This window comes from Eulemur rufifrons, chromosome 25 (assembly GCF_041146395.1).
Source record: "Eulemur rufifrons isolate Redbay chromosome 25, OSU_ERuf_1, whole genome shotgun sequence".
Classification (NCBI taxonomy): Eukaryota; Metazoa; Chordata; class Mammalia; order Primates; family Lemuridae; genus Eulemur; species Eulemur rufifrons.
In genome coordinates this window covers 19248414-19261580 of record NC_091007.1, presented here as the reverse complement: position 1 = coordinate 19261580, position 13167 = coordinate 19248414, and the positions used below count along the sequence as shown (strand labels likewise).

Here is a 13167-nt window from a genome sequence, read left to right as displayed (position 1 = left end):
AAAATGTTCCCACTCAGGGAAATTGGCCAAACTACATCAGAGTGAATTTTCTGGGATACAAAGGGAAATTATGGAGTATATAATGTAAAGCTGTGTCATGTTCTCCAAGATAAAAGCTCCTGGCCACATGTGGGTATTTAAATTTAAATTAACTAAAGTTAAATAAAGTTGGAAGTGAGTTCCTGACATACGCTAGCTGCAATTCAGGCGCTCAAAGGCCATACTTGGCGAGTGGCTAACCGTATTGGACAAGCAGCTATAAAACATTTTCAGTATCACAGACGGTTCTACTGGACGGACAGCCTTGGGGTGAAGTCTGTATGACTTACCTGCTTATTAGAACTTTAAAATCATTTTGGTTTTTTTATTTTCTTCCCTGGGTATCATAAATACTAATAAGAGGCAGAATTTCTATCACTACTTTTGGAAACAATGAACAGCTCAAAATTATCTGGACTAAATTTTTACTTTTCTACCAACTTAATTTTTAAAATGATGCAGTGAAATAAAACGCCTGTCAACATAGGGCCGCCAGCATTTTGAAATTCTAAGAGAACATTAAAAAAAATCTTGATACAGTACGAAGTCCAGGGAGGGTGGGCTGGCGGTGTGCTGGTCTATCAGTTGGGTGAGGAGCTAGAGAAGATGCTGGAAGCGAAACTGGCTGACTGTGAAAGATGCTCAGAAAAAGCAAATTAAGTGGCAAAATAACATGTTAATTTGGGGCACATAACTTTAGGTTATAATTATAGCGTTAATTTAAATTAATCTGGGAAAATTGAAAGCCATCAGAAAGACAGTATTGGGGGAGAGACAGGGAGGGGGAACCGCCAGTGATCTCCCAGTCACTGAAAACAAGTGCTACCATTTGTCATCTCTTGGTGCCCTAGTCATTCAGCAGCGAAGAACCAGTGGAAAATGCGGGTGAGATGTTAGTCTGCGAGGAAGAGTGTACGGTTGAGTGCTTCAGCACCGAGCCAGGTGGCTGGAGCTCTGCAGTCCTAGCTCTGCCTCACTACCTGCAGGAACTCAGCAAGTTGTTTAAACTCACGTGTATCTATTTATCTGTAAAATGAGATCATCATGCTATCACCTCTTCATATCTTGTGAGGATTAAGGAATTAAAATATTAAACTCATTTAAGACCATGTTACTAGTATTACTACAACTATTAGGTGGATGATACAGGCACATGGTAAGTGCTTGATAGGTGTACGCCTCTATATTTATTATACCCGGGAAGCAGACAGTCAAACAAGTACTTGCAATGAAGTTAGATGCGTTTTATGATAGGATAACTGCAGTGGTCTGTGAGGGGACCTAATTCTTGATAAATATTTAAACACAATGAATTTGGCTCTTAGTAGGATTTTTTTTTTGGTTTAAATTATACTTTCGTAGTTTCTCAAATCAAATCGTACTCTTTTTATATTATAGTCTTTCAAGTTTGTTTATTATCCTGATGTGATAAATGTTTAAAGGTTCCAAGATACTGAATAAAAACGTTGCCCTGATCGTTCTGGTAACATCCTAAGTGTCAAAATCCTTTCTCTGCTGCTTTGCGTTATGTACCAGATTGTCAAAAAGGTAATGGAATCCTCTCTTAGCAATAGCATCTGGCTAATCAAAATAAAATCTATCTTCCAGACTTTTACAAGGTAGTTTAGTTAGCTATGAGTATAATTAAAGAGTATATTACTTGATACCTATTAAAAACAGGAAATGGTTAGGTGCAATTGTTTTTCATATATACTGGGAGACAGTTTTCTTCAGCTGTAAGAAAGAAGAGGCTAAAGTGAGTTTAAGTATAGAATGTTAAGGACACCTGTGTGAGAGCTGAAATAGATTAAGCTTTAGTGCCAACAGTCATGCATTTGTCTAAGCATCTTTTGTTTCTTAACTTATCGTACTAGATTTCTTTAAGGAACTCAGTTTGTCTTCTGCAGCATTAAAGTATATTCGTGCCTTTGTGTTTCTCAGGTCATGACGATGGAAAATGAAGGACCAAATTATTTTTTATGTGTTAGTATAATTGCTTTATAATATGAAAATTTATCTTATTTAAGGTAAATAGTTAAATGTCTCTAGATGGGAGAAATCTTTTTGTTTCTGAGAAATTTGAATTTGTGGGGAAAAGTTGACAATTTGAAAAAAATATATACGGGAACACTGTGCTTGGTAAAGTGATCCTGAACCTGGCACCCAGATACCTCCAGTGCCAACCTGTCAGAACACGGCTATTAGTTTGCTGTTTAGCTTTAATCACAATTTGTGTTTTTAGCAGGAGTATAAGCTACAGTTGATACTGGAAGTACTGAAGCAATAGATTTTAGATATTACAGACTTTAGAAAGCTAACATGTTTATTCAGGGGAAAAACAAAGTTAGTTTTTGTGTGGGTTCCGTTTGATGAAGATTTGTTTTTTCCATTTGACTCCATGGTGTAAACATTGGATCATAGTAATAGATGAACGAGGCACACATATATGTCATCTATAGGTTTATATAAACAATAGCTATAGAATGTGCAAGGGATTCAGATTCTCTTTTCAGTTATAAAAATGTTTAAATATCCAAGATTGTTTACTAGCAGGTGAACTTGTATTCATTTGCTTTTCTTCCAGATTCATGAAAAGCTACACTACTATGAGAAGCAAAGCCCTGTGCCCATTCTCCATGGCGCCGCGGCCTTGGCCAATGACGTAAGTGAGCCTTTGTGAGCTCGCTGGGACGTGTCTGCTGCAGCCCTGGCCAAGGCAGAACTCACTCATCCCAGTGCAGACAGATGCGTATGATCCTATGAGTGAAAACCAGGAGTTGCAGACGTTTCCAAAAGTCCTGTCATCACCGAGCTTATGCTGATGTTATGTTGATTTTCATTCACTTTCCTGTTCTACAAATTTTGCGTGTAGCTACCCTCTTGTTCTGCCTTGGTAACTACGTAATAGAAATTTTGGGCTTTAAACTCTATGGAGAGAGAGAGAAGCTGTCAGCTGTTAGTGTTCCAAGAAAGTCACAGACAAGAGGAATGCTTTGGAGAAATAAAGACAAATGAGATAGCTATACTGCTGACAGTACTAAAAAATGACAGGTATTAGTATAGGGCTAAGCCATATGAAATACATAAAAAGACAGGATTGTTTTTAAAATTGATTATAAAGCATAGTCATGATTTATGGATATTAGACCTTTCCAAATTACCTTCATAACCAAAAAATAAATTTTAGAAGCAGTTGGCATTGATGGAGTATTTAATTTCCTGTAGCTATAATTTTATTTTAAACTTGGGGGAAGGGGAACTAACTTGCTGGTTCTTACTGTTAACTTTCAGACTCGGATGAATTGAGGGCACACCTGGATAAACTATAAAGGACACTAAGCTAGGCGAGAAATACGTTTAGTGTGAAGGCTGGTTTTTGTGATATCCCATAGCTTATTCGTTGCTTTTTAATTTTTTTCCCTTTATTTTGATAAAATAGGCAGTAATTCAATGTAGTAAAGTATCAGGGCCATGGTATAGTTAAAAAAAAAATTGACCATCTTCAGAAGTTGGTTTTCTTTGATATAGTTTTATATTCTAACTTAGAAAATAAAGCATATGTAATAAATACCCAAGTTGTGTGCTATTTGTTTAGTCCCCAAACATTTTTCCTTCTATTTTTATCTACAAAGATTATAAGGATGTTTTAATAGATAAGCTTCCTCTCGTCTATAATATAGAACCAACACTTTGAAATGAAGGTGAGTAAAGAAGTAGATACAGTTCTGCAAGTAAGCTGCAGTTGCCTCCTGAGAAAGCCTAAAAAATCAGTTTTAAAACATTTGTTTAAAACCAATATAACTGAGGCCGAATCATATTACAATAATACTGCTCTATAAACAAATTAGAGACTGCTATCTAAGTATGATAAACCACAGCATTTTGTAATTTGTCAGAGCAGTGTACTTAAGTGTTAAAATATATTGTTATGTATTAATGACTAAAGAGTGCTAAGAACTTTTTGTGTCTTTTTGGAAGTTAAAAATTCTATAGAAATGTTACCTTGAAAAAGTAAAAGCAATTTTGAAATGTAATTAATGAGTATACTTTAAATTACTCCCTTCTTTTAGAGAAAAGTCCTTTTGCAGAGATAAGAACAATTATTTTTAGCTTAGTAGAAAAAGGGGCAAATGGAAATTTCATACAACATTTTAAGAAGGGTTTTAAAGTAAAAGTGCATTTATATATTTTGAATTATATACTGCATATTTCATAATTGTAGTCTTTTTTCCTGTTAGAGTCTTGCTTTTCTTTTTATGAAGCTTATATTCTTCCTATTGCCTAAAATTGAATTGAAATTTTGATAGGAATATCTCTTAATGGAGAACGTGAGGAAAGTTCAAAGTTGCAACACTTTGTTTAGGTGGAACCAACAAATGGGAATTCTTTTTTTTTTTTTTTTTTCCTTGTGGTTTTCTTTTTTTTTTTTTTTTTTAAATCTTTTTTTTTTTTCAATTTAATTTTACAGAATCAAAGAGTCTAACAGTATATCTTGTTAGATACAGTATGTCCTCATAATGTATACATTATTTCTTGTACAATGATATGAAATAATATGGGAAATATTCATGATAAATTATTAAGTGAACAGTGCAAGTTAAAAACAATAGTTTCATATTTTTTTCCCCACCCCCCCTTTCCCGAGTCAGCACCTTCAAGTGTCACCACTCCCCAAACGGTGCGCAATGCACTCATTGTGTAGGCATACCCCCATCCCCTCCCCCACCCCCCACCTCAGTCTGACATCCAATTGGTGTCGTTCCCAGATTTGTATTTAGGTGATGATCAGGGAAACCAATTTGAATTCTTGATCATTATAGTACAGTCAGCATTTTTGGTATCAGAGTAGTTGTCAACCTATTATGGGTCTCTTTATGAGTAACTGGCTTTATATTTAACAGACTTCTTAGTCTGTGTAGGTAAACATAATAAAAGCTTCAGACCATTTGCTCCATTAGGGGCATTCTAGTTCTTTCTACCCTAGCCTTAAACAGCGCAGCTACTGTGAGTTTTTGGAAACCCCATGGGTTTCACCACCTCAGTCCGAAGCACTGTTTTTGTGGGGGGGAGGGAGTACAGTGTCAAAGCTTCATCCAGTCCTTTTTACAAGTGGCCCTTTGTCTACGTGCAAAAGACCATTCACATAGATGAAGTGCTGAGATTTGCCCCCATTGCAATAAATCAAAACGTGACCTGGCGGATACGATTACTTGATTTGTGCTCAGCCCAGAGCCTGGGCTTGGACCTGGACTACCAAGGGCTTAAGAAGAAGAGTAATGATGGATGGTCTGTTTTCTTTTATGCTGACCTCTCCTTAAACACTGGAAAGTGATAGCCTTGAGCAAGACAGATTCTCAGTGGTCACACGCAGTACCTCACAATGCTCTCACTAAATGTTCTTTATGTCAATGTAATCTCCCTTGCAGCTGGCCGAAGAGCTTCAGAACAAGCCATTAAGCAGCGAGATCAGAGAGCTGTTGAAACTGCTGTCGAAACCCAATGTGAAGGTGAGGACATGTTACTCTTGTAATAAATACCTTCAAATAGGGCCACTTTCTGAGCCTTCCGATGAATTTTGTTTCGAGCATCAATTTTCAAGTAAATGTGTTTTCAAATAGGAGACAATATTTTAATAGCCTAAATCCTTTTAATGAGAAAGAAGTGAGCTTTTCATCATAATGTGTCAACAAACTACAAAATACTCTAATTGGGAAGTTCAGAATTTAAGTTGACAAATATAATGTAGCTTCAAGGTCGTTTTCCTTTTAAATGAAGTTAAGAGTACACAATGCAGAACCTACTAGTAATTTTGTTTAGGTACATTTTACTTGTCCAGTTATCGGTATGATTAGTATTCCAATATATTTGACAAGTATACCTATTTTTCTGTAGGATCATTACAACATTCCTCTTCCTTTTCCCCCTTCCTCCTCCGCATTTCCTGTTCCTCCACCAATTCATGTTTCAAAATGTCATACCATTTTACAAAGCAGTTTTCCAGTGTAAAATACCAGTAAAATATTGCTGGACAGACTTTTGTTCTCCCTTTCCCATTCTGTAGTAAGTGCATCACTTACTTTTCTTCCCAATGTGATTAGTCTACCAAAGGCATTTCAGAATTTTCCTCCTGTTCTTTGAGATCATTAATGCACTAAATACTATAATATACGCATTTTGGACTCAACACTACTGCAGTCATGTGTACAATATTGTTCTGTGAGTCAAAATTACATATGGAATACATAATTGCATAATTAAAATGATCGGCTATCTTATAGTTACTGGTAAGCATATGTAGAATGTGGAATGAAAATTTCAACCTAGATGCAAAACTGGTTTCTATCTTCTTTGAGAAATATCCTTTGGGACTGTGCTATATTTGGGTCTTTTTTTTTTTTTTTTTTTTTTTTTGAGACAGAGTCTCACTCTGTTGCCCAGGCTAGAGTGAGTGCCGTGGCGTTAGCCTAGCTCACAGCAACCTCAAACTCCTGAGCTCAAGCGATCCTCCTGTCTCAGCCTCCCGAGTAGCTGGGACCACAGGCATGCACCACCATGCCCGGCTAATTTTTTCTGTATATATTTTTAGCTGTCCATATAATTTCTTTCTATTTTTAGTAGAGATGGGGTCTCGCTCTTGCTCAGGTTGGTCTCGAACTCCTGAGCTCAAACGATCCGCCCACCTCGGCCTCCCAGAGTGCTAGGATTACAGGCGTGAGCCACCGTGCCCGGCCTATATTTGGGTCTTAAACTTATATTCAAAAAAGAGTATTAAATAAAAGATGAAGTAAAAGCATACATGGACTATAATATCTAATCCCTATACGTAAATTCCAGTGCATGGATGTTTTGCTGTAAAGGGTAAATGGACTGGGATTCATAATGTGAGGGTAATTGATTTGTAGTGGTTCAGGAAGTTAATTAAATTTTAGTTCTAAAAGAACAAGGATCAGATTAGAGCAGAAAAGTTGCTTGATATTAAAGACAAAGTGCTTGAGAAAGTTAAGAGGAGGAGATTCTTAGCCAGAAAATGCTCTGAAGTTTTCTTCATTTGGTCTTGACTGCCCATGAGAAGTTAATACCAACCAGAGCAGGGTGAGGTTAGTTATGAGAAGCTTGTTAAACTCCTTTTTGAGATTATTATCTTGGTTCAAGAGTGTTAGAAGTTAAAGAAGAATGTTTCAGACCAAAGAAAAGTGATTTTGGTATTCTATTCAAGAATGTTGGAAGTGGAATAGCTAATACTAAGGAGATTACATTGCATGAGAATTGATATTTGGCTCAAGAGGGAGGTATGACTTTAGTTGATATTATGAAGGTCCATTTGATAAAATTTTATAATAATTGGATAGTTAAATTTTATTATGTGGAAAATATTTTCAATGAATAATTTTGTTTATTTTTCACATTTATCTAGCAATGTGACTACAGAATGGGTGAGAAGTCAGCATGAAGGATGTGTCTTCATGAAATATGTGTAGAAAGTAGATAAGATTCCAGACATGTGATGTTGCAGTTGGCAGTGGCAATTCATAGTTAGCCAGTCTTGGGAAGAAAATATCTTTCTTCCCCTTTTGACCTAACATTTAACATTACTTCCCTTGAAGTCATTTATATTAATGGCCATCGCTTTGAATCACACTTCCATAATTACTGTAAGAAGTTCAACCCCAAAGTAAATTTTAGACTATTTCAGAATATAATAATATATTATCAGAATATAACAATATAATATATTCAGAATATAATCAGATTATAATAATTCCTTTTTGTCCTAGGAATAAACTAAAATATTTGGGTTTTTTATTTTTTTTGAACAGAAGCAAGGGTACATGAGTTGTTAGTTGAACTGACAAAATATAAAAAGTGTAATTCTGGTATGTTAATTTAAATATTGTCTTTAATTTTTAGTGGATTAGGGAAATTATTTACTTTTTAAAGATTGAAATTTCATTTTAAGTATTTAATTCATAGTATTGAAAAGAAATTTGAGATGTACCTCCAAAGTTCTATGACTTCAAAAAAAAAACCACACACACAGATACGTATGTACAAACAAATATGTACCCACTATGGGAAGGTAATACATATATTACATAGATCTGCCAACTCTTTCAGAAAAGTTTTATAACTTTTTTTGATAATTTGTAAATCTCACTAGAAACAGATCTTCATTCATTCGTAGATATTTATTTAATGCCTAGTGTGTGCAGGCGTTAGATCATAGAAGATATTAATGTATGTGATTAGTGCAGGTAATAGCGGAAGTATTGGATAAAAAAAGGGAACTTGTGGAAAGGATGTGGAACACATTGGAATGTGCTAAGTTCAAACTTGATGGGGGGTGTTGAAGAATCTTCAGGTTGAGACCTGCAGGTTGATTTTGAGATAACCAGAGAGGGCAGAGGGGTGGGAGATGGGTCGGGAGTGGGATATGAAAAATAAATACTTTAGGCACAGGGATAATATGGGAAGTCCCGTGAAGAAGGAACTTAAGTTTGAGGTTGCAAAGATACCAAATAGTTTAGGATGGCTGAACAGCAATTTGTGAGAGAGGAAAAGGCAAGAGTTTGGAGCTGAGAGTGAAGCCTTTGGCGTAGGGTTTGCCTGGGATAGTCCGGTATAGGCCTGCAGGTCCAGCATTCTTAGTAATAGCCTTTCTTTAACTTCCAGTTTTTTCCCTATTGGGATGATAAATTATATGACCACCCTAATTGTGAGCTTATTAAAACATTGGATTTCATCCAAACTGGGAAGCCATTCAAAGGATTTAAAGAGGCAAGTGGCACATCACTCCACATGTCGTCTACAAAACAGGTTTTTGAGGTGGGGGGTGGTGTGGGATGGGGGCACGGAGGGCTGAATGGAGGGGACCAGTGGGAGCCTGTAGGAACAGCTCAGATGGGACATGATGTGGGCCTGAGGACGAGGATAGTCGGTTTGAGGGATAACTCTAACACGTCGTGTTGGGATAGCTAGTCAGTCAGTTGGGAAAAAATGAGAAAAATCCCTACTAGAATGAATTCCAAATAGATTAAAGATTTAAGTGTTAAAAAAATCAAACCACAAGAATATTTTTAAAAAATAAAAGGATATTAGAAGAAAATTTGATAGTTACGTCATAGTCATAGTTATAGGATAGAAAATTATTCACAACCACAGAGACAGAAATATATGCACACCCCAAAGGAAACATTTTTTTTAAATCCATAAATGAGGTTAGAAGGAATAATTTATTTATATGCATGATTTGTGATATTTGTCTTCAATATGATGTGATAATTTATTACTTTAATTTTAATTTTACCTTTTGTAAAGTGACAACTAGTTATAATAGTTAATAATACCAATAATAGGAAGTATTTACTATGGAGCAGGCTTTTTTTTTTTTTTGAGGCAGAGTCTCACTCTGTTGCCCAGGCTAGAGTGCCATGGCATCAGCCTAGCTCACAGCAACCTCAAACTCCTGGGCTCAAGCAATCCTCCTGCCTCAGCCTCCCGAGTAGCTGGGACTACAGGCATGCGCCACCATGCCGGCTAATTTCTTCTCTCTATATATATTTTTAGTTGTCCATATAATTTCTTTCTATTTTTTTTTAGTAGAGACAGGGTCTCGCTTTTGCTCAGGCTGGTGGAGCAGGCTTTTTGCCATGTATCTTCATGTATTATCTTTTTAATACTTATGAAACCCTATTAAGTAGGTACTAACATTACCTGTCTTTTAAAGATTAGGAAAACTAAAGCTCAAAAACTTGCATCCAAAAACTAAATTGGACATTTAACAAATTTGCGTTTGTCTGTGTCAGGGGTTTTCTGTGTTCTGCACCCAACAAAGAATGTAAGTGTGTCCTTCTTAGCGACACACAGGGCAGTCTCCTTTATCTCTGTCTCCAGCACACAGCGCTGTGCTTGCAACAGGGGCTCCCAGTAAATTGCATTTAATGTAAATTATTAAATGTTTGGAATTTTTATTCCACTGTAGCATTTTGATCTCTTTATATAAGATAATTATATACATTCATATGATCAAATTTTTCTCTCATGTTCTTTAATTCATAATGGTATAAAATTGTGATTTTGTTCATTTCACTCTTGAGAAATCTTTTGCTTCAGAACAGTGCCAACACTTTTCCTATATAACAGTTACTCTCAAGTCTTTCATAGTTAGGAAATGACTTGTCATTCTTTAATAGTAGTCTCACCTAAGAACTGTCAAAGACTGAAAGATTTTATCCAATGTGAATTGATCATTCAGTTGTCATATAAAAAAAAATTATTATTAGTCAATAATATCTACAAGATCCAGTCCAGGAAAATGAGTGAAGTATAAAAGAAACAACAGATGGGGAGAAAGATAAAAATGAATAGACAAAGGCCTAAGTAGGTACAGTAGAATGTGAATACTTCCTTCAGTGATGAAATAGGCAAAAGCAATAAAGTTGGTGGCATTTAGGGGCATTGATGGAGGGATGTTGTTCTGTACAGAGACTTTGTTTCTAGGGGAGGCAAGGATAGTCATTAATAAATCAGAACCATTCCTAAGCATCAAATTGCCACATTAAAGGCAAGTTAACCTGTGTGAGTCATCATTCTGGGGGCTCCCTTTTGATAAAACAGTGAAGTGACATCATCTCTAGAACATGGCATTATAATTTAGGAAGTCTGGAACAATTTGGTAGATTTTTAAGAAGGCAGTAAAATAAGAGGATTTGTTATAATTTTTTAGCCTCCAAGCATTCACTTAACAGAAATTACTCATTGCCTAAGCATGCAGGATGAAGGAGGCTTCGCAAAAGCTAAAGGAAAATGTTAAGCTTCCTTCTGGAGGGATAAATCAGTATTACTCATCATTATGAGCTGGACACTTAATTCTGTGGACCCGACAGATACTTAGAACATAGAGTTGACTCCAGGGGGTCCAAAGCACTGAGAGCTTGTGAGCCTGACGAGTTACAAGGCCTAGTGTTCAATTTCCTGCAGATTCTTCTGAGCAACAGGTAAACCCATCAGTTGTGATTGGTGGTTATGGCATATGGAAACACACTTTTCATTTAAGTAGCGCCTTTTGAAAGGAAAATCTGTATATTGAAGAATAAAATCACCTGAGCTAAAATAGGATAATAGAATGTAAAATTACTTCTGAATGTCCAAAATAAAAAAAGTTGCTAAATAACAATGTTGGTAAAACAAAGGTATTAAAAATGATGAATTTGATATCTATAAAATTATTTTGAAATCCAAACATGGAAACGAGTGCAAAGCTAAGGAGACAAAATATATAGCTGGTGTCCTTCATATTGCCTATCCATTATAATAATGGCATTATTTTAAAATATTTTCATTAGCTATCTCTGTTCTTCTTACTGTGTGCAAGATAGTTGCCATGGGTACCCAGATGGTGGACATTTCTGGTTGCTCTTCATTCCTCTGTATAGACCCACGTTCCCATCTACCATCATCTTCCTCCTGTCTGAAAGACTTCCTATAACTTTTCTTGCAGTGTAGGTCGCTGGTAGCCAATTCCTTCAGCTTTTGCATGTCTTTTTAAAATATTCATTAACTCTTCATTTTTAAAAGGTATTTTTGCTGGGTATAGAATTCTAGGTTGACAGTATTTTTCTCCAAGTATTTTAAAGATGCTGCTCCATTGTTTTGTGACTTGCACTCTTTTTGATGAGAAGTGTGCTGCCATTTTTAATTTTTTTTACATGTAATGTATTGAGGTTTTTTTTATGGTCTTTGAATGATTTTAAGATTTTCTCACTGGTTTCAAACAATTTGATATTATTTTATGTTTTTTGTGCCCGGGTACATTGAGCTTCTTGAACATGTGAGTTTATTTTTTAATCAAATTTGGAATATTTTTTTCATATTTCTTCAAATGTATTTAAGCACACCTGCCCTTTCTTTGGAGATGCCAGTTATATGTATATTCACATGACCATTTATAGCCATCCCCTAGCTCACTAATGTTCTGTTCATAGTTTTTCAGTATATTTTCTCTTTGTGTTTTAGATAGTTTATATGGCTTTGTATATTAATATGTTTACTTTTTCTTTTGCAATATCTGGTCTGTGTTAGTCTCAGTGTACTTTTTTCATTTCATACATTGTATTTTTCATCTCTAGAAGTTTGATTTGATTCTTTTTTTAATATATTCCATATCTCATGTTCATTCTTTAGCTTCTTTGAACATTCAGAATATACTTTTAATAGTAACTTTTGATTTCCTTGTCTACTGTATATCTGTGTAATTTTAGGATTTGGTTTTATCTAGTCTGTTTACTGTGTAATTTTAAAGTTGAGTTCTATTGTTTTATTTTTTTCTTCATTATGAGTAGTATTTTGTGCATGCATGGTAATTTTTTTTTTTTTTTTGAGACAGAGTCTCACTCTGTTGCCCAGGCTAGAGTGAGTGCCGTGGCGTCAGCCTAGCTCACAGCAACCTCAAACTCCTGGGCTCAAAGGATCCTCCTGTCTCAGCCTCCCGAGTAGCTGGGACTACAGACATGCGCCACCATGCCCGGCTAATTTTTTCTATATATATATTTTTTTTAGCTGTCCATATAATTTCTTTCTATTTTAAGTAGAGATGGGGTCTTGCTCTTGCTCAGGCTGGTCTCGAACTCCTGAGCTCAAACGATCCGCCCACCTCGGCCTCCCAGAGTGCTAGGATTACAGGCGTGAGCCACTGCGCCCGGCCTGCATGGTAATTTTTGATTGACTGCCAGTCATTGTGAGTTTTACCTTGTTTGATGCTGGGTATTTTTGCATTTTTGTAGATAACATTCTTGACCTTTGTTTTATTACACAGTTAATTTACTTGGAAACATTTGATCCTTCAGAGGCTTATTATTAAGTGTTTTTTAGTTGAGACCATAGCAGTGTTAATCTTGGGCTTACTTTTCCCACTACTGAGACAGTAGCATGACTCTCCCCATGGATTATGAGATTTTCCCTCTCACTGGTGAGAACAGGAACTATTCCTGTTCTGTGTAAGCTTCAGGAATCTTCCCTGTACTACGGTGTTTCTTAGTCTTGGAACTATTGACATTTTTGGCTGGATGATTGTTTTTTGCGGGGAGGGGACTGTCCTGTATGCTGTCAGATGTTTAGGAGCATCCCTGGCCT

At 36.0% G+C, this 13167-nt stretch overlaps 1 protein-coding gene across 1 annotated transcript in view; it reads left to right on the top strand.

The window, feature by feature from the left end:
- The window catches only part of MPP7 (MAGUK p55 scaffold protein 7), a 204222-nt gene that overhangs the window by 126512 nt on the left and 64543 nt on the right, over positions 1–13167 (top strand). Inside the window, exons 4-5 of the mRNA XM_069458748.1 lie at positions 2624–2701; positions 5466–5546. Coding sequence (XP_069314849.1) covers positions 2624–2701; positions 5466–5546 — 159 coding nt within the window. The remainder of the gene's footprint in view (positions 1–2623; positions 2702–5465; positions 5547–13167) is intronic.